The sequence below is a fragment of the Dama dama genome, chromosome 18 (assembly GCF_033118175.1).
Source record: "Dama dama isolate Ldn47 chromosome 18, ASM3311817v1, whole genome shotgun sequence".
NCBI classification, from domain to species: domain Eukaryota; kingdom Metazoa; phylum Chordata; class Mammalia; order Artiodactyla; family Cervidae; genus Dama; species Dama dama.
The window spans coordinates 72685813-72707847 of NC_083698.1; the positions used below are offsets into that span (position 1 = coordinate 72685813).

Below are 22035 nucleotides of genomic sequence, written 5' to 3' on the forward strand. Positions count from 1 at the left end.
CAAGGGGTGTCAAAAGCTCTAGGAATAGAATATCACTTACACTGTTTCTGGAGACCCCAACCTTCAGAAAAAGTTGAAAAGACTAATGACATTATTAAAAGACAGCCATGTAAGCTAACTCAAGAAACACAAGACAGTTGGTTTAAAGTTCTACCTGTAGCTTTAATGAGGGCTCAAACTGCCCCTAAGAAGAAAGGACTGACTCTATGACAGAATGTTTTTACACACAGATATTGTCATAGATCCTAAAGCCCTAGAACTAACTATTTGACTCAGCTTTCAGCTTTTCAACCTCATCATCAATTGAAGGCTTCCCATGATGGGTTACTCCACTTCAAGCAAAGGACTTTCTTCAACTCTGCAAATACCTTCACCACCAACAACCGTATGTGATGCCTCTTCTTGATCTGATGACATCTAACAATCCTAAGATCGACTGGTATAACATATTGTACCTTAACTATGGACACAATGTGACTTTTAATTTTGATTAGGTTTTAACTTGGTTTAATGACTATCTTGCCTTACATCTGTAACTATAAACTGGGGTTTGTCTCTAACCATCTAAAAGGTTTTAAGTTACAATAGGTTGTCCAGATTCCTATGAGTGCCACAGCCTCCTCCAACTATTACTTGGGGTCCCTGGATGAGAGACTACATATGAGGGTTAGGAGAATATGTTGCCTCAACAATTTAGGGACCATGCCCCTCAACAGCAGGAAGTAGTTATGGAATGAACACGATGCCCCTTTCCCTAGGCAACATAATTCTCCTAAAAGAAAAGGGGAGAATGAGAGGGTAACAGGCAGGAAAGCCAGGGGTCTCCAAACGGAGGAAATAGGCTACAAGTGTCAGACATTTTTTATCTCTCCCTTAAGCAGCAGGAAGAAACGAACTTCAAGTGTCAGACTTTTTTCTCTTAAATTTCTGTGTTACCATGACAACACCTGGTTCCACCTGAACTTAACTTTTCTCGAACCTTGAGCTAATCAATGCGTTTTTCTTATGGAAATGTTTTTCTTAATCTACGTTCATAGATTTGTGTATTTGCTTTGTATTTGCAAAATCTATGTATTTGCTTTGGAATTTGCCTTTCTTCAAAATGGTTCCACCTAAGACTAACTTTTGGCTGATAATAGCTCAACAAACAAGTATTCATATCAATTGTTTTATGGCTGGGGGATGATACACCTCGTGCCATCCTATCTCAAAAATGCATATTGTGGGAGAGGGGCCTGGTGAAACTCCGTCAGCCTTGAGGTGTCCCTCTTATCTGATTAATAGCTTTCTAACAGACTGAAAACATCCGGCTAAAGACTAGCAGGGGGGCACTCTCTGACCCCCTTCTGATGTCTGTGTCAGAAGCTTTCTCTGTCCCTCTTTATACTTTAATAAAACTCTGCTATACCAAAAAAAAAAAAAAAAATACAATAAGGTTACAAGTAAAATGAGGGGAAACACATAACAAGAGAGCTGGATTACCTATACTAATATCAGACAAAACAGACTACTGAGCAAAGTGCATTACTTAGGAAAAGGTCTTTTTTTTTTTTTAAGAGGTTCAATATTTATTTAGAGTTTTTGTTTTAGCCTGGAGATATTTTGAACTGTAGTGTTGGAGAAGACTCCTGAGAGTCCCTTGGACTGCAAGGATATCAAATCAGTCAATCCTAAAGGAAATCAGTCCTGAATATTCATTGGAAGGACTGATGCTGAAGCTAAAGCACCAATACTTTGGCCACCTGATGCAAAGAAATGACTCTTTATAAAGAAAAGACCCTGAAGCTGGGAAAGATTGAAGGCAGGAGAAGGGGACAACAGAGGATGAGATGGTTGGGTGGCATCACCAACTCAATGGACATGAATTTGAGCAAGTTCTGGGAACTGGTGATGGACAGGGAATACTGGCGTGCTGCAGTCCACGAAGTCACAGAGTTGGACATGACTGAGCGACTGAACTGAACTGAACTGAAGATATATGAAAGGGTCTTTTTTGATAAGAGGGACAAAGGTTGCAATTTATCAAGAGGACATAATCTTAAACATTTATGCATGTAATAACAGATCATCAAACTACACAAAACAAAAACAGAACTTTAAGAAGTTAGAGAGAATGGTGTTGGAATCTCTATCTATAGGTATAGCTGGAGATTTCCAAGACCACTGTCTCTAAACTTAACAGAATGACTAGAGAGAAAATCAGTAAGGGTATAGAAGACCTGAAGGACACTGTCAGCAACCTGATTAAACTGACATTTATAAAACACCATCTAACAGCCACAGAACCTCTCCCTGGCTAATTCCTCCAAAGTCTCCAGGTATTCCCTCTAGAGGCTAATATCACTGACTTGAGGGCTGAGTCAGGCTATGGGCTGTTTTATCAATGCAATGGCACTTCTATCACTGTTCTGAAATCATCTATGACTGACACATTTATTCCTTTATCAGCCTCTGGGCATTCAGGGCAGGGTTATGCTCCACTACATGAGTGTCCCCATACAAGGCCTGGTGTAGACCAGGTGCTCAATCAGCAGCTACTGGATGGAGCCAGGCAGGACACCAGCCGCAGAGAGGGGGCCGCCCCAGGCTGTCTGTGCACTTCCCAACATGGCGACAGGTCTGACTTCCCTTGAGTGGGGAACATTGCTGGACTCAGAGCCCAAGATTCAGCACCAGTGTTTGATTCTGTGGGCATTTCCTTGGCACTGTGTTTCAGAACACAGCCATGATAAACCCAGAAGCACTGGCTTCACTGAGGGATGTTCTCAACCCAAGTCCCAGAGGTGACACCAGGGGCCAAGAAAACAGGATGAACAACACACATGGCATTTCAGATGTGAAATAAGGGTCATGAACTGTGTCGCATGAACTTCCTATAATCCCAAGGACCAGGTTACTGTCCCACATGTGGAGAAAGGAGGCCTGGGAAGGGAAGTGACAGAGGAAGTGCAGCTGGCCTCAGCTCGGCCCAACGACCAAAAGCCTCACGTCTGAGCCAGCCCCAGCTCTAAGTGCTGAGAAGAGCAGCTGCACAAACGGAAATTACCCTCAGAATAGGTATTCATTGTAGAGAAATTGTTTTATTATAATTGTCATCATGATTATCCACCGAGTTAAAAAAAAAAAAATCACCGGAGCAAAAGCATTCTGATAGTTACAGATTAAGAGGTTGAGAAGTCATCAGAAAGGAAAAGCCCATCTGTTTATTTAGGTTTATAGAACCAACTGGGTCTCAATAAATAATTAACCAATGAGTCTTTGGTCTGGCAGTTTTGCAATAGTTTGAGGCACTCTGATACCTGCATGACAGGCTTAAATATCCACAGGGCAAATGGGCAAAGTCTAAAAATTTTCTTGTTTTGTTGTGTTTACAGGAAAGTGAGGCGTTTCATGTTACACATCCTTAGAAAAATATGTCAGTGTGTTCCGTACAGGCAAGCCTTCCCTCCATGACACAGAGGTTCTCTCTTGCACCAAACTGCCTGGAAAGTTCATTTCACGGTAAGGCTGGGTGTACAAGGGGTATCACTGAAGGAGAATCCCAGGACAGGGTCAACCACCAGACTTAATAACATTTAAAGGGACACCAGAGATTTCCTTGGAGGTTCAGTGGTAGACCTCCCCTTCTAACACAGGGTGTGCACATTGAATCCCTGGTCCAGGAACTAAGATCCCACATGCTATGAAGTCAAAATACTAAAACATAAAACAGAAACAATACTGTAACAAATTCAGTGAAGACTTTAAAAATGGTCCATATCAAAAAAAAAAAAATCTTAAAAAATAAAGGGACACCAATGCCTAGAATGGCCCTTGCCCACCCATTTGAGAGAAACTGCTTGCCCTGGAGGAGGGAGTCCCCATTTGGGAGAGCCAACAGCAAGGGCCTCAAACCCACTGAGAGTGAGATCCAGAGCAAGCATCTAGTCAATGAGTAGGCACCATCTCACACACCCCCAGGCCGATCTAGCTCTTCCTGGCTCATCCTAAGTCCGTTCTTCTCTAGCTCTGAGTGTCTATTCCTAACTGAAAGACCTTAAACCAGAGGGGCCAGCTGATGGCAGGGCAGACACATCTCAGAGACCAGCCAGTCTGGTCAGCCTGGAGAGCCAGCCAGAGCTGGACAAGACCAAGTTCAGCAGCGCAGTCTACCACAGAGAGGCCGTCCTCCACTACCTGGCAAGCTGCACTGGCCAGATGGCCTTTCCAGGAATGGTGTGCACCGCTCTCTTCCCCTGACATCTGCGCTGACCCAGGGCCAGCCCAGAGGACCTACCTCCCAGTCCCCTCACAGTTTCTGGTTAGGCTCTGCCACTGGAAGCACCAGGCAGGAGCTGGGAGGGAGGGAGCAGAGCGTGATGAAGTCCCTCCCAGCATGGTCACTGCAGGCTGGCTGTGTCCCTTGGACAAAGGTGGTGAGTCCTGTCTGGTGGCCCACCTTGTCCTGGTTCCAGGGACCACTCCTGCACCCCCAAGGTCTGGGATGGGGACCCTCCACTCTGCGGCCCTGGTCACTGCACCCCTCTAGGGTTGCCCTCCCTTGACCCACCTTTCAGATGGTCCAGTGCCATCAGCTCTCTTGACCTTGTCAGTCAGAAATGTGCCCTCTGCCCAGACTGAGTGATATGTGCCTGAGACCATGCCCACCTCCATCTTAGCCCCTTTTCCAATGGCCAACCCTGCCCAGGCTCCACCCAGCCACTTCAGAAGTGCCCTTCTGATGGCCCCCGTGATGGTGGTATCTCCCCTCAGGGTGCCTCCCCAGGCCCCCCACTCCATTGCGCTCCACCACCAGGCCGCCTCCCAGAGTCGGGGATGGGACCCTGCCACCCCAGCTGCCCCCAGAGGAGGCGGAGTTCTGGATGGCCTCCCCACCACCCCGCCTTCATGAGGTCTCTATGAAGGTCCCCCTCCTGTCACACTCCTTGTCTCCTTTCCTCAACACCGGCCCCTCCCACCATCCCACGACCAACTCTCAAGCATCCAAGAGGCCCAGAGAAGGCCGGGCACTTCCGGAAGCCTGGCTGGGTATCACGTGGGCATGCCTGGGGAGCAGCGGCCTGGCTTTGGCATTCATGAAGGCAGTAGCCAGAGCCCCTCGAAGAGGAGAACGAGCCAGAATTGGGTGCACCACTTGCATGCCCTCACTACCACCACCCCTGCCATGCTGCCTAGGAATTGGGGCCAATTCTGTACAGACAGCCCACCTGGGAATCTCTGCCCGTGGAGAGGGAATGTGGGGTTCAGATCTCAGCAGCTCCCTGCCCACCTGGAATCCAGAAGCCAGGTATGGAGTGAAGACAGAGCTGGGCCACAGCCCCTTAGAATCAGAGAATCAGGGGGTCTCTCCCTCCAAGGCCTGGTTCAGGGCCCCCACTGGCCGCACACAGGGAGTTAGTCTGTCCAGAACAGGCACTGACTTAAAAGTACACACAGGCTGCAGGGTGGAAGAAGGAGGCTAATCCATGGGGACAGAAAGCAGACGGTGGCTCAGGGCTGGGAGTGGTTAGAAATGGGGAGTGACTGCTGATGGTTACAGGGGTCCCTTGGGGGACACAAAACTGTACTAAAATTGACTGTGGTGACGGCTGCACAATTGTGTGAATATATTGAAAACTACTGAATTGTACACTTTGTATAGTGGGTGAATCTTGTGGGAAGTGAATTACATCTCAGTAAAGCTGCTACATAAAAAAGGAATAGATAAGCCAAGTTTTTCACTTAGTTACCTACGTGTGCACAGATATACATACATACAGAATATACATGCACACACACACACTTTCTTTCGTTTGTTTGCCCCAAGTAATGGATTAATTCCTCATGATCTTGAACATACAACCTGCCCTGATGTGCAGACAGAAACCTGCTTAACTAGCATCTTATCTTTTCCAGGCTAACTAAAGGGTAAACAATAGTGTTCATCAGAGAGATCACCACCTTCTGCCCCCATCACAGGCAGCCTACCCCTCCGTCCCCCACCCCTCCTTCCCATAGTGAGAACACTCAGCAGCGGCTGTCCTAAGGAAGTCCACCGAAACTTAAAGCCTGTCAGATGTCGGGAGCAGAGTGTCTGCACCTACTATGTGCCAGGGCCCCAGCCAAGCCCACTGGGAAGGAAGCTGTAATTATTCCTCAGTGCAATGGCTAACTGTATGTGTCAACTTGATGGGCCACAGACTACCCAGATGGCTGGTGAGCATCATTTCTGGGTGTGTCTGTGTAAGGACACATAGGAGAGATTAGCTCTGAGAGGCTGGACTGTGGGAAGATGTCCTCCACTCCAGCCAAGGGGGTGGGCATCATCCAGTCCTTCTAAATAGAAGGAAAAGGCAGAGAAGGGGCAACTTCACTCTTGGCCTGAGCTGGGCATCTATCTTCACCACTCTCAGACACCAGCGCTCCTATTCTCTCACAGCAAGCGCTGATGGACAGGGAGGCCTGGCTGCTGCAGTTCATGGGGCTGCAAAGAGTCGGACACGACTGAGTGACTGAACTAAACTGAACCGAAGTGGCATGTGGTATCCAGGACTTCTCAGACTCCATAACTCACAGGCTAGTCCCTGGAATAAAACTCTTCTCTGCAGAACCCGACCAACACACTCCCACACAGGATTAGAGTCATCACCCGACTGGACTGAGGACCAGGGAAGAGAGTCACATAGACACCAAGGCAGGTTGTGGGGGTTGGGATGAAGACCACCTAACTCCAGGCCTATCCGACACAGCTGACCAGGGCCTCAGTCACTGACCACCCACCTCCTGCCTATTCTACCACAGGATGTGGACAGGAGTCATAACATCTCCTGAAGAAAGGATGTGGGCAGGCAGCAGAGGAGGAGCCTGGGCCCCCAGTAGGCATGTCTGAGCCTGTCCCACTGCACGGAACATGGGGCGACAGCAGGGTGCACCCAGCCACCTGGGCGCCCACAGCCTCCTGTCTGTGGCCCTCTAGGCTGCACCTATCTGGGGTCCAGTGACAGACGCCTCTGTGCTGCAGCTATGGGCTGGACCCCTGGCTATACTCTGGCTCCTGGTATGCAGACGCTCCCACCAACCTCAGACCTGACAGGACCCCTGGACTTTCCGGCTCTGGCCCTGGGCATGTTAATCCATATCTGATCCCCATCTGTGATCCCACCTCCCGGGCAGGGCTGCCGTGGGGACTGAACAGAGCAAATTCCCTCAGACAGCCAAGGGCTGCTTCTTCACGTATCAGAAGGACAAGGCCCTCCTGCAGCCTCTGTTCTACCGCACACCTGCCTCCCCACTTTCAGTCAAGGAAACAAAGGAAGCAATCTGTCCAGGGCCACCGACGGAGTCTGAACTCTGGACCCGAAAGTCAGAAGGCCTCAGTTCCCAGGGCCAGGGACACAGAGAGGCGGGGGACAAGGACACATGGAGAGGGTGACAGAGGACACAAGCAGGCAATGAGGGGGACGCAGAGACACCACACCACACGTGACCTGGGCTGAGCTGTGCACCCAGCACTGGCTCCCGGCGGGCAAGCAGGGAGAACTCTGGCGGTCACCAGCTGCCACCAGGCCTCAGGGCCTAGGACAGCCCCCAGGTCTGCCACCCCTCCACCTCCCCCAGGCCTCTCATGTCAGAATTCCCCCGTGTGCACTGTAAAAATATGGGTTCCTGGCCCCCAGAGCAGACCTACTCAATGTGGAATAGGCCATGTGAGATGTGACAACCTCAGGGGTTTCCCAGGACCCTGATGAGACCCGCTGTCATGTCTAGCCTACAGAGGGTGAGTCCCTCTGCCAGAACGCCTGTGGGAACAGGAAGCTCACGGCCAGCAAAGCAGCCAACCTCTGACCATCAAACAGGGTTCATCAGACTGTCCCCCTCCTGCCTTCCTGCCATCTTGCTCCTTGGCCCCACCACAGCCTCCTCCACCCAACAGTGATGCCCACATGGCCACTGACGTCCAGCCAGGAGCCCCCACCTGAAACTCCTTCCAAGGGATCCCCTGATCACCAGCCCCCCCAAAAGGAAGCAGAGGGTCTCCTCTTGCCTGGGCCGCCCAGAGGTAGTCCAGCCGCAGCTTGACATCCACCTGCCGGGCGTGCAGGGCCAGCGTGCACGAGAATAGCAGGATGGCCACGATCGGCTCGAAGCTGCGCCCTGAGACAGCACCGGCCCTGGGGGAAGAGAAGGAAGGAAGCCAATGTCAGTGCCAAGTACACAAGGCCCATCCCCAGGAGGCCCTCAGACGCGACACCCCCAGGGGTGCCCGGGACTGACCCGGGCTGAGAACCTCGTCCACGGAGAAACCCAGGAGCTCACTAGCGTGTGGGCCCAGGTGAAGACCGGGAGCAGCCCCAGCTCAAAGAGCTTCTAGTCAGCAGTTTGGAACCACAGAGCCCCAGGCAGACACCGGCAACGCCCAGCCGGCGGCTCTGGCGGGAGCAGCGTACCTACCCCATGGCCCTCGTGTACCCGCTGAGCTCCAGGACGAGGATGTAGGAGGTGGTGAGCACGGCGAGCAGGATCATTTTTGGCAAGGAGGAGACCCGCAGGAATATGGCCAGAGGGAGGGTGCCCACGAGGCCGCACAGCAGGGCATGGGGCGCAGACTCGCAGGGCGGGGCAGGCAGCACTGGGTCCCCGCCCCCGGAAGACAGGACCACCAGGGACCCGTTGGGACTGGAGCTCCAGGCCCAAGGCAGGCAGCCCACCTGGAGGAGGAGGGAGGGAGCAGGAGCGTGGGAGGGGCCCCACTCAGGACACAGGGTGCACCCTCCTCCCAGCCCGCCATGGCCTCTGGTTCCAACCCACTCCCCTGGTGCCAACAGCCAGGTTTCGGACACTCCTGCCTGCTCATGGCCCTTCTGGGCTCCTCACTAGAGGGGGAGCCCCAGGATCTGGGCCGGGGGGACACAAGGCCCCTACCATCCTCCCAAACCACTCAACTCCACTCTGTTCCTCCCCACACCACCTCCTTCCTGTTTCTCTGCCTCAGCTTCATCCTCTGCACACAACGAAGGGCAGAGTCCCCAGTTACCAGGAGGGCATCACATTTCCTCCACTGGGAGATGTTCCCTTCCCCCACTTCCTTGGGCACCCCAGGCCGATCTTTGACCCCCCTTGTTTCCCTCTACAGCCCAGGGATAGGATCTCCAGGGTGGTCCCTTGCAGGGGCGCCCCCACCCCTGCACCCAGCAGAGACGCTCACCACACAGCCTTGGGCCACAGAGTAGATTAAGACCACGATGAAGATGCACAAGACGGTGCGGATCTGGATGGTCAGGCACCCTGGAAAACACTGAACAACGAAATTCTATTTTAAAAACTGCTTCTTATCACAAAGCCAATCAGGTCCACAGTAAATAAATCATGATACAGAATGTCCGCAGCCATCTGTATGTGGCTAGATTCTCACCCACCGTTCATCTTCCACACACATTTCTTGACTATTTTCATATTATTAATCTCCCAGGTGAAAACGCTGACCAAACTGAAAAATGAAAACTGACATCTTTAAGTTTAAAAGGGCCACACCTCCCACCACTCTGAGACACTGACTGGCACTGAAATTCATCAAAGAGATTACGTTGACATTTTCATGATATTGCATCCCTCTATCTCAGAAATGGTAAAGACTTCCCATTTATTTGTAGCTTCCTTTATAGACTTTAACTTTTATCATTTTCTTCACACAAGCTTTATTTTGTCCAGTTATTATGTTTTAAGTCTATTTAAACATTGTGCAATATTCAACAAATGATTTCACAGATGGAAGTTCTTTTTAGACTCACACTTCTGAAATTAGAAATGAAAACAAAAACAGAGACCACAGCGACCTTACAGAAAACACTGACCAGTCAGGGAGCCTGGGGCCATCTAGAGAGTTATCCCCCTAACTCTCCCCGCTCTGAAGTCAGGGACATTACCATCCCTGCCCTACAGGTGGGAAAAAATGAAGCCCAGACACCACCAGCCAACTTCACTCATTCTACAGCCCAGCACAGAGAGTGAGCGCTCCAGCTCACACAATGGTGGGTATGGATCTGGGTCCCAGTTCTAGGCTCCTACATGGTTGTACTTTCCTTGAAACACGGGTCTCCTCTGAGCCTCTCAGAAAGATAAGCTGTTCTGTGGTGGCACCAGCCCTGCTTGTTTACTGACTTGCATCACACCCTCCCTGTCTGCTCCCCCACAGAGCCCTGGGCATGACCACAGATGCGCCAGGGGATTCAAGCCCTCAGCCCCATGAAGCACGGGCCGCTCACGCTTTCACTCAGCAAACCCTGAGATGCTCCTTCTGGTCCAGTGGACTTCAGAGGCCCCCGGGGCACCACCCGGAGTGAGGCCTGGCCCCAGCGCTGCAAGAGGCAGGAACAGGACCAGAGTCTCTCGGGAGGCGAGGAGAAGAGGGCCACTGGCCAGGGATGGGCAAGCCCTGCCCAGGGTGTGTCCCCCTCTGAGCATGCTGGGTGGACGCAGACGTAGACACACAGCAGGACTACCAGGGCTCTAGGCCACCCTAAGGAAGGGCAGCTTGGGGGAAGTGAGAAGACCCAGAGAAAACTGGTCTCCGGTAGCAGAATGGGGTTACTGGATAAAACCAGCCTTGGGCCCACCCTCCTCCCCTCTCTCTCTCCCTCTGGTTTTCCCTGAATATGTGGGCCAATAAATTCCCTTTATCATTTAAGGCCATTTGAGCCCCTGGATCACACAACAGTGAACAGCTGTGACTGCCAGCCTCAGGGTACCAAGACTCTTCATCCGATACTAAATGCCTGATCCTATGACTGTGTTTGATTAAACACACAAGAGTTAAAATACCTCTCTAGTAATGACAATCACAGGGACCCAAGTAGAGCTTGGACTTGTTTGCTGGGAGCAACGAGAGGAGCAGGAGCACATACACACAGGATAAGAAGGGCTGTCTGTTCATCTTGATACTAATAGCCTCCTTCTTCACAGTTAATTTGGTCAACTTATCAGTTCTTTTTCATGAGCAAATATATATATATATATATACACACACACACACATACAGACCAATACAATTTATATATATGTGTGTGTATCTATATATATATAGATACACATATAAATATATACACACAGACCTAACAACAGCATGAAAAATAGTCTGTCATGATACAGAAAAAAGGTAGTTGAACTGACATGAACAACGAAAAATTCCCCCCAGAACATGATCCACAGTTAGTCCCTAGTGACGGGGGCACCGACTGTGTGGGTGAAGGTCCCAGATGGCCTCAGCTGCCCTCGGCCAGAAGCCCTGGCTGTTGCCACTTCTATGTCACAGTTGACTCGAGGGTTTTTGGTGATATTTGGCTACAATGGACCATCCCACCTGCGTCTCCCCATCTCCGCAAGTGCTGGCCTCTGCAGGAAGGCTTGTTCCCACCCCCATGGCCCACCAGTCAGAGCCTGCGATCCGGCCCCTCCCTGTCACCCAGAGCCCCAGAGTCCTCTGCACAAGCCTGGCAGTCAACTTAGAGCCCAGTGCAGGGCCTGCAGAGCAGATGTGGGATCGGTGGCACTCGCTGGCCAGGTGACCTGCAGCCACCAGCTGTTAGGACCATGGGCTGCATGCAGCACTGAGTCAAAAATCACACACTTAGGAAAAATGCTCAGACCCACAGGTGAGGGCAAGGACGGGCAGAGGGGATGGAAAGAGACGGGCTGGTGGAGTCAGGGCCCCCTCTGCCAGGAGAACTGTTGGTCCACCAGGAACAGATTTCAAATACTGGGGACAAATGGAACAGGCCATAGAAATTAACATCCACTTGCTTTCACTTGAAATTAGGTGAATAAAGCAATCTTATTTGAAGTGGGAAATTTCAGTTTACTGAACCAGACACCTCCATCTATGAAATCAAGGAGCTGAGAATGTGGTTTGAGCAAGTAGAATTTTTTTCCTAACCCAAGAAGTTACCTATGAATAATAAAGAATTTAAATAAAACTGATTCAATCTTCTCCCAAAGTAGCTGTTTTCGACAACTGTGGGAAAATAACCCTGGGTCTGGCAGAGGTGACAAGTGGGAGTCTGGTGGGGACATGGGATGTTTGATGATGAAGGCTGAGGACATGAGAAAGGTGTGTGGGACAAGACAGAGTCCTCTCCCAGCAGCCTCACGTGACAGGACCACAGGCTCAATCCGTAGATGAAGCATCCTCAAGAGAATGGATGCCCCAGTCATGGACATGAGCACACAACAAGCCACGGGACTCTCCACCCACACAGAACAGTGTCACACCACGTGTTCATTTATTCCGTCACTGTCAACCACCACCCCTGTCCACGGGGCAGGCTGCTGAAACTCCACAAAGAGCACCTGGTGCGTGACAGGCTTAATATGTTCCTGCCACACAGACAACTCTTCTCACCTGCCAGGGAGGCGAGGGGACAAACTGCCTCCACTGCTCCTACCTGTCCTGCCAAGAAGGCAGCCAGAGGCCATCACTTGCCTGTCCGGGCGATGTGTAGGTACAAGACATACACAGACTTATACCTGGATCAGGTAACATGCAGGTACAGAACACACACACACATGTAACTGGACCAGGCAACGGGCAGGTACAGAACACACACACATGTACCTGGACCTGGGTGATGTGTAGATACAAGACATACACAGACTTATACCTGGATCAGGTAACATGCAGGTACAGAACACACACACACATGTAACTGGACCAGGCAATGGGCAGGTACAGAACACACACACATGTACCTGGACCTGGGTGATGTGTAGATACAAGACATACACAGACTTATACCTGGATCAGGTAACATGCAGGTACAGAACACACACACACATGTACCTGGACCTGGGTGATGTGTAGATACAAGACATACACAGACTTATACCTGGATCAGGTAACATGCAGGTACAGAACACACACACACATGTAACTGGACCAGGCAATGTGAAGGTACAGAACATACACACACATGTACCTGGACCCGGGTGATGTGTAGGTACAGGACACAGGCCACCAGGAAGCAGATGCAGAACACCAGCAGGAGCAGGACAGCCACACTCCTACGACAGAAAACATACGGCCACCGCAGGTTGGGCCGGGTGACATGTGCCTGAGAGATGCCATCTTTCCTCCCTTCCCCAGCAGGTCCCAGCCCCCAGGAAGACACACTGGTCTCTGGGGATTTGCCCATGCCGCTCCTCTTCTAGGAGACAGGCTCTTCCTGTGTCCACCCCAACTTCTCAATGCCCCCCTCCAGGGTCTCTCTAGTCCTAGGAATGCTCGAGAGATGCCCTCCGCGTGCAGGAAGGGCTAGGGTTGCACAGACTTGGCTGCTGGGCACTGCCCTCTTCCTGGGCTTCATCTGGGAAGGGTTCTTAAGAAAGCTGAATCCCTTAATAGGCCATCCAGGTGGCCACTGTGTGTCCACAGGGTCTTGGGGTGGGGGCTGGCTTCCAGTGTCTTCTGGAAACTCACAGGAGAACTGCTCCACTCGGGAGGTTTATTAAGAAAGTGGTACATCTAGAAGAAGAGCAGGTTCTTTCCTGCCAAGAAACCAAAACTGTCACTCACTTTGATTTAGGATGATTCAATGTTATTAAAATCTTATTTTTTTTTTCCTTTCCAGGGGCTACTTGTCCTCATTTAAATGTTTCTGAAAATGACAAACACCCAGAAGCCAGGGTGCCCCATTGGCGGTCCTGTGTGTGATCTCCCGCAGTTGGAGCCATGAAGTCAAGAGTGCGTGTGCTGTGGACAGAGTACTCTGAAAATATGTGGTGTCTGAGGACTGAGCACATTCAAAATAACAACTGAGAGGGAGCAGTCTCATGCATTTGCCATCAGGCATGCTTAGCTAGGTCTTCCAGGTAATGGAGAACTGGCATGTGGCTCAGGCGATCTCCAAAAGCCGGGACTCCGTGGGAGAGTGACCGCAGGAGTTGAACCTGAACTTGAAAACAAAGGGATTCCTGGTAACCTCTTATGACTGATGGACCCAGAATGGCACTTACTGCGGGATTATTAGAAGGTAGACAAGGCCAAATAAGGCGGCCAGAATGAGAGCCAGAACCACGGCGCTGGTGAAATACTCGTCCTGAAGCTGGTGGTACTAGAAGACACAGAAATAGACCATCAGTTGCCAGCTTCCAGGAGACGCCAAGGGCTTCCCAAGGGCGCCAAGGATGCCTAGGACCACCACAGCAAGAGGAGTTGCACCCACATCCCCAGGACGTCCCAGGGCCTCTGACTCCCAGCCACCCTGAGCCCCCCGGCACTCACCTTTCGCTCTCGCTCAGCCTGCTTGTACTTCAAGGTGAAGAAGTTCAGGTCTGCCATCTCCAGCTCCATCTGGCGGGCTTCCAGGAGGCGGCCGATGTACCTGTTGACACGGGTCCCGGGGGTGGCTTGGACAACATTTGTAGAGAAAGACGAGCGGTTTCTGAGTTTTTCCGAGGCTGTTCTCAATGCCCTCCGCTGACCATTATAGAAAGAAAGGCAGGGATATGGTCAGATTCTCCACTTAGCAAAGAAAAGAGCTCTTATGCTCCATCCTCCCGGGTCCTCGTTGAGAACCTGGCAGAGTCTGGGGCGGGGGCCGGTTTGGGGATCTGAGATGCATTCCTGGCTCCTCCACCTGCTAGTGAGGAGATCCCAGGTGAGTTATCACATCCTTGGTGTTGGGGTTTCTGTGTTTGTAAGTGGGGTCACATGGCGGTTGTGTAGTGGCACCATGTGGAGGGTTATGGGACCCCACACGTGTGCAGTGGACAGTGTCCAGCAGAGAGCAATGAAACGTGTTCTTTGAAAATATCAATAAAATCAACAGATCGCGAGCAAGCATGACAAAGAAAAAGAGAGAAATATATAAACAAATTCAGGAAAGAAGCAAATTTACTACAGACACTGCAGACATCAAGAGGATAATGAGGAAATATTATGAACAATAGTTCACATAAAAATTTGACAACTCAGTGACTTTTCTGATGGTCCAGTGGTGAAGACTCTGTGCTTCCACTTTAGGGGGCACAAGCTCAACCCCAGGCTGGGAAACTAAGATCCAATATGCCACGTACAGCCAAAAAAATTTAAGAAAAAAAAATAATTTTTAATTATAAATAAATTTGACAACTTAGATCAATCACCTACTCCTTGAAACATACAAACTACTACAACACACCCAACAGGAAAGATAATAATAGAAAAGCTCTATAATGGCTACATAAATTTAATTCATAATTTAAAAATTCATGAAAAAGTAATCTTCAGGCTGAGATGGTTTCATTGTGAATTCTATCAAATATTTGAATAAGAATTAACATCAATTTTATAGTCTCTTCCAGAAAATAAAAGTCAACACTTCCCAACTCACTTTGTAAAGTATTATCCTGATACCAAAACCAGACTAAGAGAGTACTAAAGAAAACTACTTTTGAGGGCACATCCTTCATGAATATTGATGCAAAAATCCTTAGCAAAACATTAACAAATAGGATTCAGCAATATAAAAATAGAAGTCTATACCATGAACTTTTCTAGATACATAAGGTTTAAATATTTGAACACTCACGCAAGCTATCATATTAACACGATATTAACCACCATATGAAAAAACCCACGGTAACATCAACTAAAAAATCTTTTGACAAAATTCAATACCCACTCATGATAAAAATCATCAGAAAACAAGGAATGGTGGGGAACTTCTCCAACTTGATGAAGAACATCTACAGGATACTTACAACAAAGTGGATAAACCTAGAGCCTGTTACATAGAGCGAAGTAAGTCAGAAAGAGAAAAACAAATATCATGTATTAACACATATGTATGGGATCTAGAAAGATGGTACAGATGAGCCTATTTTCAAGGCAGGAAGAGAGATGCAGACATAGAAAACGGACATGTAGACATGGGAGGGAAGGAGAGGATGAGACAAACAAAAAGAATAGCACTGACATAAATACACTACCACGTGGGAAGTAGACAGCTAGTAGGAAGCTGCTGTAAAACACACGGGAAGCTCAGGTCAGCACTGTGATGACCTAGACAGGTGGTAGGGAGGTCTCAGGAGGGAGGGGATATATGTATACATATACCTGATTCACCTCGTCATACAGTTGAAACTAACACAATGCCATATAGCAACTATACTCCAATAAAATAAGTAAATTAAATTAAAATTAAAAGGGGGAGAGAAATTGGGAGGCTCCTGGTGTACATTCCAGAAGGGACAAATCAACTGGCAGTTTTAGGGAGAGAATCCCCCCACACTGGCCGGGGCTGGGGAAATACGTCTCCCCCTTGCTGCTATGGGGGACACGGGCACTACCACCTCTAACCAGCTACACACCCACTCCCAAACAGACACGTGAGGCAGAGAAATTCATTTTACAAAATTATCAGAGACGTAAATGCACAATCATGAGCAAAAGGCTGTGAATTAGTTACTTTGATTAAAAGAAAAAACAGAAAGCAGAAATGACCTAAATATCAGTAGAAGTGGAATAAGTAAATGGTCTCTCCTTAAGCTGGAGATTTACTCAATGACTGAGGAATCCTATTTTTGAGGAACAGTCAACAATATAAGGAAATGCTTATGATACACTGGCAAGTGAAAGAAAGCAGCAAACATTGTATATCATCCCATCAATTTTATTTTTAAAAATGTGTAAATATACACACATCTAAGAAGCTAGAAGGACCAAAATATTAATAATAGGTTGGCTGTGGATTGTCAGATTGTAGATGAATGCTTTTCATTCTCTTCTTTGTGAATTTTTGTATTTTTCTATATTTTCCACAATGAAGTTCTTTTATAATCAGGAATATTGAAGGAAGAAATAGAACAAGGGTAAGCACACGGGGGTCGGGTTTTACTGCAGGTGCTTGTCCCTGCGTATTAAGAAGAGCAGCCCCTTGGGCGCCGTCTGAAATGGGGGTGCAACTGGGCTGTGCGGGTGCCCTAAAACCAAACCTGGAAGCCCAGGCCTCCCTGCAGGCACCTGCATGGTATCGCCACCTAGAGGCCGACCCACCCTGGGCTCCCACACTTCTGATCCAGGGGAGGCCAGGAACAGGGGAACCCAAGACAGGCTGTGGTCTGAGGCTGACCACAGACACCTGAGTCAACACTCCCCAGAACTTGGGACACAATTTCTCACAAATGAAGCACAAAGGCACAGATAGTGGTGGACTCCACTGTCCGGATCCCGCCAGCCTTCCTGGTTCCATCTACAAGAACACCTCCATCAGGCTGTCATGCCTGGGGGTGCGGATAAAGCGAACAGAAGACAGCAACAGAAAAGATGAGGCAACCTCGTCCTAAAGCAGATGCAGGACTTGGGACCCGCTGGGGAGAATGGCCCCAGAGAAGGGGCTGCTCTGCTCGAGGTCATCAGACGGGTCACTCATGTCATCCTTCCCAAATGCCCCCACTGGTGGCCAGCCCCGCCCATGCATGGCCTCTCCACTCCATCCTTTCAAGACCACCATGGACTCCCCGCCCAGGCCACCTGCCTGTCACTGTCCTGCCTTCACCACTGACGCCCTCCCATGGTGCCGACACTGCTCCCTCCACCTTCTGGACTCGTTTCCCCTGATCACAGGGCGAAAGTGAAGAAGGGGCACAGAGCGGAGCAGAAGTCCGGGCTCCCAGTTGGGCCCCCAGCCCCTGGCACGTGCCCACGGGGGCTGCGCTGTCTCTCTGCCTCCCCAGCAGGGAAGCTGCCTGGGCCCACAGAGGTTGTGGGCAAAGAGGTCAGAAGTGGGTGCGCTGGGGGTGAGAGATCAGAGTCTGGAGGAGGCAGCGAGATGGAGAGAGAAGAAGGATGGATGCAGGAGGGCGTCTGAGAGCAGAGTACAAGACTGGGCTGTGGGATCCTCAGTCTGGGGCCGGCCAGGCAGCGGCGGAGGTGTCCCAAGCACCAGAGAGGTCAGGAATGCTGGAGTGGGGGTCGAAGGACCCTGAACACCCAGGGGAAACCCGTGGGAGACTGTGGAGACAAAGGGGCTGAGGATGAAACCCGGGATACTACCCCTCATGCTCCCAGAGGAGACAGAAGGACCACAAAGCCAGGGAGGTGACAGGCTTGGGGAAGAATCCAGGAATCTGAACTCTGGTGTGGAAGGAGGGGGAAAAGTGGCCCTAAGCACAGCAGGTCTCCCCAGCAGGGATGGGAAGGGTGGAGCTGCAGGGCTCCCTGGGTTCCTGGGCCATGGCGCCAGGAGGATGGGCTGTGGACACCAGCCAGAAAAGGTGGCCAGTGAGCCCAGCGTGGGATTCCCCCTCAGCTAAGGAGCCGTGGGCAGGGTAGGGTCTGCTGCTGGCACTCGTAGGTCCGAGCCGGGACACTGAGGGGGCTGCTCGGTCCCTGAGGAGAGACTGATGCTAACCGTGTGGGCTCATCAGACACAGTCTGAATCCAAAGGCCACAGGCTCCTTTCACAGGTCAGCAGGCTCTGCCCAGGAAAAGCCTGGGCTCCTCGATCTTATGAACCCCACCCTCCCGGGCAACCCAACCAGAATGATTCGCTCTCTCCCCTCTCCCCACCCCAACTTCTCTGAGGAGTCCTGGGGACACCAGCCCTTGCCTCGGGCTCCAGGTTGATGACTCTGCACTGCCCTGGCTTCATCTAAAATTTGATTTTTTTGTTCATTGTGGGTTCTTTTGGATTACACTTGATTTTTTTAAAATACTGCACTATTATTTATCCTGATGCTTCCCAGATGGCTCAGCAGTAAAGAGTCCACCTGCAATGCAGGAGATATGGGAGACCCAAGTTCAATCCCTGGGTCGGGAAGATTCCCTGGAGGAGGGAATGGCAACCCGCTCCTGGAGATGTCAGGAGCCCCCCTTCCTTGATTAAGTCCCTCTAGTTGATGGTACACGGCCTCCAGACTTGAAAGAGGTTCCTTTTGGAGGTGTTCCTGCAGGGCAATCTGGGTGCAGGACTTTCCATTTTTCTTCTTGGGTTGGTCAGAGTCACCTTCCAATCATCTTTAGTCTTCTGCCAGAGTTGGGTGGAGTCTGGGGTGAAAGCATGGAGCTGAGTGGGGAATCAATGTCTATTCTTGCTTGGAGAATCCCATGGACAGAGGAGCCTGGCAGGCTACAGTTCATGGGATTGCAAACAGTTGGACACAACTGAGCACGCATGTAAGAAATTTATCCTGATACTGAGTTTTGGACATGTATTTAAATTGTACACCTCACTCCCCTCCCCCAGTCCCATCTCTGGAGGGTTAAGTTGAGTCAAGGGGGCTGGGGGGTGGGGGAGGGCGCTGCAGGAAGAAGACAGCGATTAAGTCAGTATTTCTACTCTGGCAAGCTGGCAAACAGGAAAGCCTGAGAGTGCTGCTGTTACACGTTCTGGGTAAATATATCAAACCACTCATACTGTGAAATGAGCAACTGAACTGACAAAATAGTGAGGGAAATGACCAGAGGCCAGAAACAATAGGACAATAGGAATTCAGGCCAGGGAATGGTGCCATCATGCTCTCATGGGGCTCACAGGAAATCCAGGGCCCAAGCAAGATGGGCAATGAGGTCACAGACATCTGGCTGAACCCCAGACCCTGAGAGGCTCCATCAGAAAGAACGACCAGGAGAGACTGAGCAGTGGGGCTGGTGACGAAGCTGGCCTGTCTTAGACCTGACTCTATACCAAAGGCGTGTGCCTGCCTGTGCCTGCCTCCTGGGACATCTAGAAACCACAGGTTGGGCATTTAGCTTAAAGACTCCCTCATGGCCGGCAGAGGAAAGACTAATCTCCTTGAGAGAATTCTCCATCAGCAGAGCTCTTACTGCATTTCCAGACAAAGTCTTCCCAAATAGAAGCCCGTAATCAAACCACAAAAACTCCCTCTAGAATAAGGCACCACAAGTGAGAGTCAGCAGGATTTTGCTTCTTCCTAAAAAGTCACTGAAACTGAGGGAATTCCTTTTAAAGGCATAAAACCCACAAGGCAGAGAAAACCAGAGTGCAGAAGGCAGCAATGCAATCTCAGGAAGCAGGCAATCAGTCACTGACAGATCCAAGAACACAGACGACCATGAAAGTGAGAATATTCAGAAGGTGCAGCCATTGGTGCAAGGACAGGGGCTGGAAGGCCAATGACAAGAGGACTTGGGAAGAGGATGCTCAGAGCCACTGATGAAGTGATGGAGCAGGCTTCACCCCAGGCTCCCAAAGGACCGGGGTCTTCCCTGGAGGGGAAGGGATCGGGGGGGTTACAGATACAAGGCCTGCGTGGTTGAGGCAGACACTGAGGACCACCCCTAGCCACAGTGCTGCCTCCCCACTCAGCTCCATGCTTTCACCCCAGGCCCCACCCAACTCCGGCAGAAGACTTAAGACAATCGGAAGGTGACTCTGACCAACCCAAAAAGAAAAGTGGGAAGTCCTGCACCCAGGCTGCCCTGCAGAAACACTTCCAAAAAAAACCTCTGTCAAGTCTGGAGGCCATGTACCATCAACTAGAGGGACTTAACCAAGGAAGGGGGGGCCTCTGATATGAGAGCCAGAGAGGGAGGGAGCGGATGGCCAGAGATGCTCCCCACGGAGGTGAAGGACCATGCTGTGGTGACACCACATTGAGGCTCTTGGGATGCAGACGGAAGGGGAAGGAGCCTCCAGAAGCAGCAATACAACATCTGACATGTGCGAATATCCTGAGGACAGATTTAAACAACACTGGGGGATCTGAGCTCAAATTCACCGATAAATCCATGGAATGTCAACTTGTGGGGAAAAAAAATACAAGATAATAAAAAGGTTTCTGCAGGAAAGCAAAGCAGCCCAGCTCCAAAGAGCATTTACAAGACTATGAAACATGAGGGGTGGGGCTGATGGAGCTGACCACAGCAGGACCACACTAGAAGGACAGAGGGGTGGGGACTCGGCAGGGCCGGCACGGGGGCAGGGCCAGCACGGGATCAGGGCCAGCCTACCTTGTCGTCATCCTCGCAGGTCATTACATTAGAGAAAGGGATCTCAGCCTTGAACATCTTCCGGCAGTGCATGAGCTGCACCAGCAGGTAGCACACGGTCTTGAACTTCATCCTCTTGGCTGGTTTTATGTCTGAGAGAATCAGCCCTGGAAATATCTGTGCAGACGTGCAGCAAAGAGATACGCCGTGAGTAACAGGCACGTCCTGCCTCTCGCGGGGAGCACAAATGTGACAGGGCAGAGGGGTCACGGGCAGCTAGCTCAAGGCCTGCTGCTCGCCAGGGAACAGAACCACAACCCAGCCCCCAAACATGCAGCTCTCAACTCCACCCAACGTGTCTGAAACCAGAGCGATGCCTGAATCCCAGGGCGGATGTGTGGACATCACCCAGCTAGGTCTGCACCACGCTGGTGAGTGTCACCCACCGGCCCCCCGGGGTCACTCCTGCAGACCTCCCCTTCTGCCTTTTGCCTTTTTCTCTCCCTTTTTCACCCCAAATTTCTCCAAAGGGGCTGCTCATTGTACAAACCACATCATCCTGCTCATCCTCAAACCACAGCCCTGCCTGACGCTGTCGTTTAATTCTTCATGACAGGAGGGCGGCATCCACTCAGGGCCCCAAGGCTCCCTCCACCAACTCAGAACCTCCTACACCCCGGCAGCAGCTCCCAGGCCTCCCTCCTTGGGCTCCACCCTCTGCTCCCCTATTCCCAGGTTTACCCGAGCTGGTCAGCCAAACCTCTCACCCGGCCCTCCCCCAGAGCACCTCACACCTGCCCTTCTCCTGCACACTCACTCCCCTTCTCCAGGAACCAGCTCTCCTCACCCCACCTGTCCTTCCCGGAGCCCCACTTCTCTCACCTTGCCAGCGCTACACCATCCAAGGTCCCCATGTCACATGGTGCACCGCAACCCAGGCTGGGGAGGGCTAGACCAGGGATGCACCAGGACCATGAAACCCGAAGCTCTCCCTCATATCTGACCTGCTTGTGGCCAGGAGTACCACAGCCTCTTGGGTCCTGCGCCCCTCACCGGAGCCCTGCACCCTCACCGGAGCCCCGCACCCCTCACCTGAGCCCTGGAAGTGGCTCAGTCACCCTTGATCATGTCCA

At 50.9% G+C, this 22035-nt stretch overlaps 1 protein-coding gene across 1 annotated transcript in view; it reads right to left on the minus strand.

Moving 5' to 3' along the window:
- ADCY1 (adenylate cyclase 1) overlaps nt 1–22035 on the minus strand; it is a 98106-nt gene that overhangs the window by 19371 nt on the left and 56700 nt on the right. Inside the window, exons 8-14 of the mRNA XM_061165573.1 lie at nt 20924–21079; nt 14252–14446; nt 13984–14081; nt 12948–13032; nt 9185–9274; nt 8431–8687; nt 8024–8150 (exon numbers count right to left, since the gene is read on the minus strand). Of these exons, the coding sequence (XP_061021556.1) occupies nt 8024–8150; nt 8431–8687; nt 9185–9274; nt 12948–13032; nt 13984–14081; nt 14252–14446; nt 20924–21079 (1008 nt within the window). The remainder of the gene's footprint in view (nt 1–8023; nt 8151–8430; nt 8688–9184; nt 9275–12947; nt 13033–13983; nt 14082–14251; nt 14447–20923; nt 21080–22035) is intronic.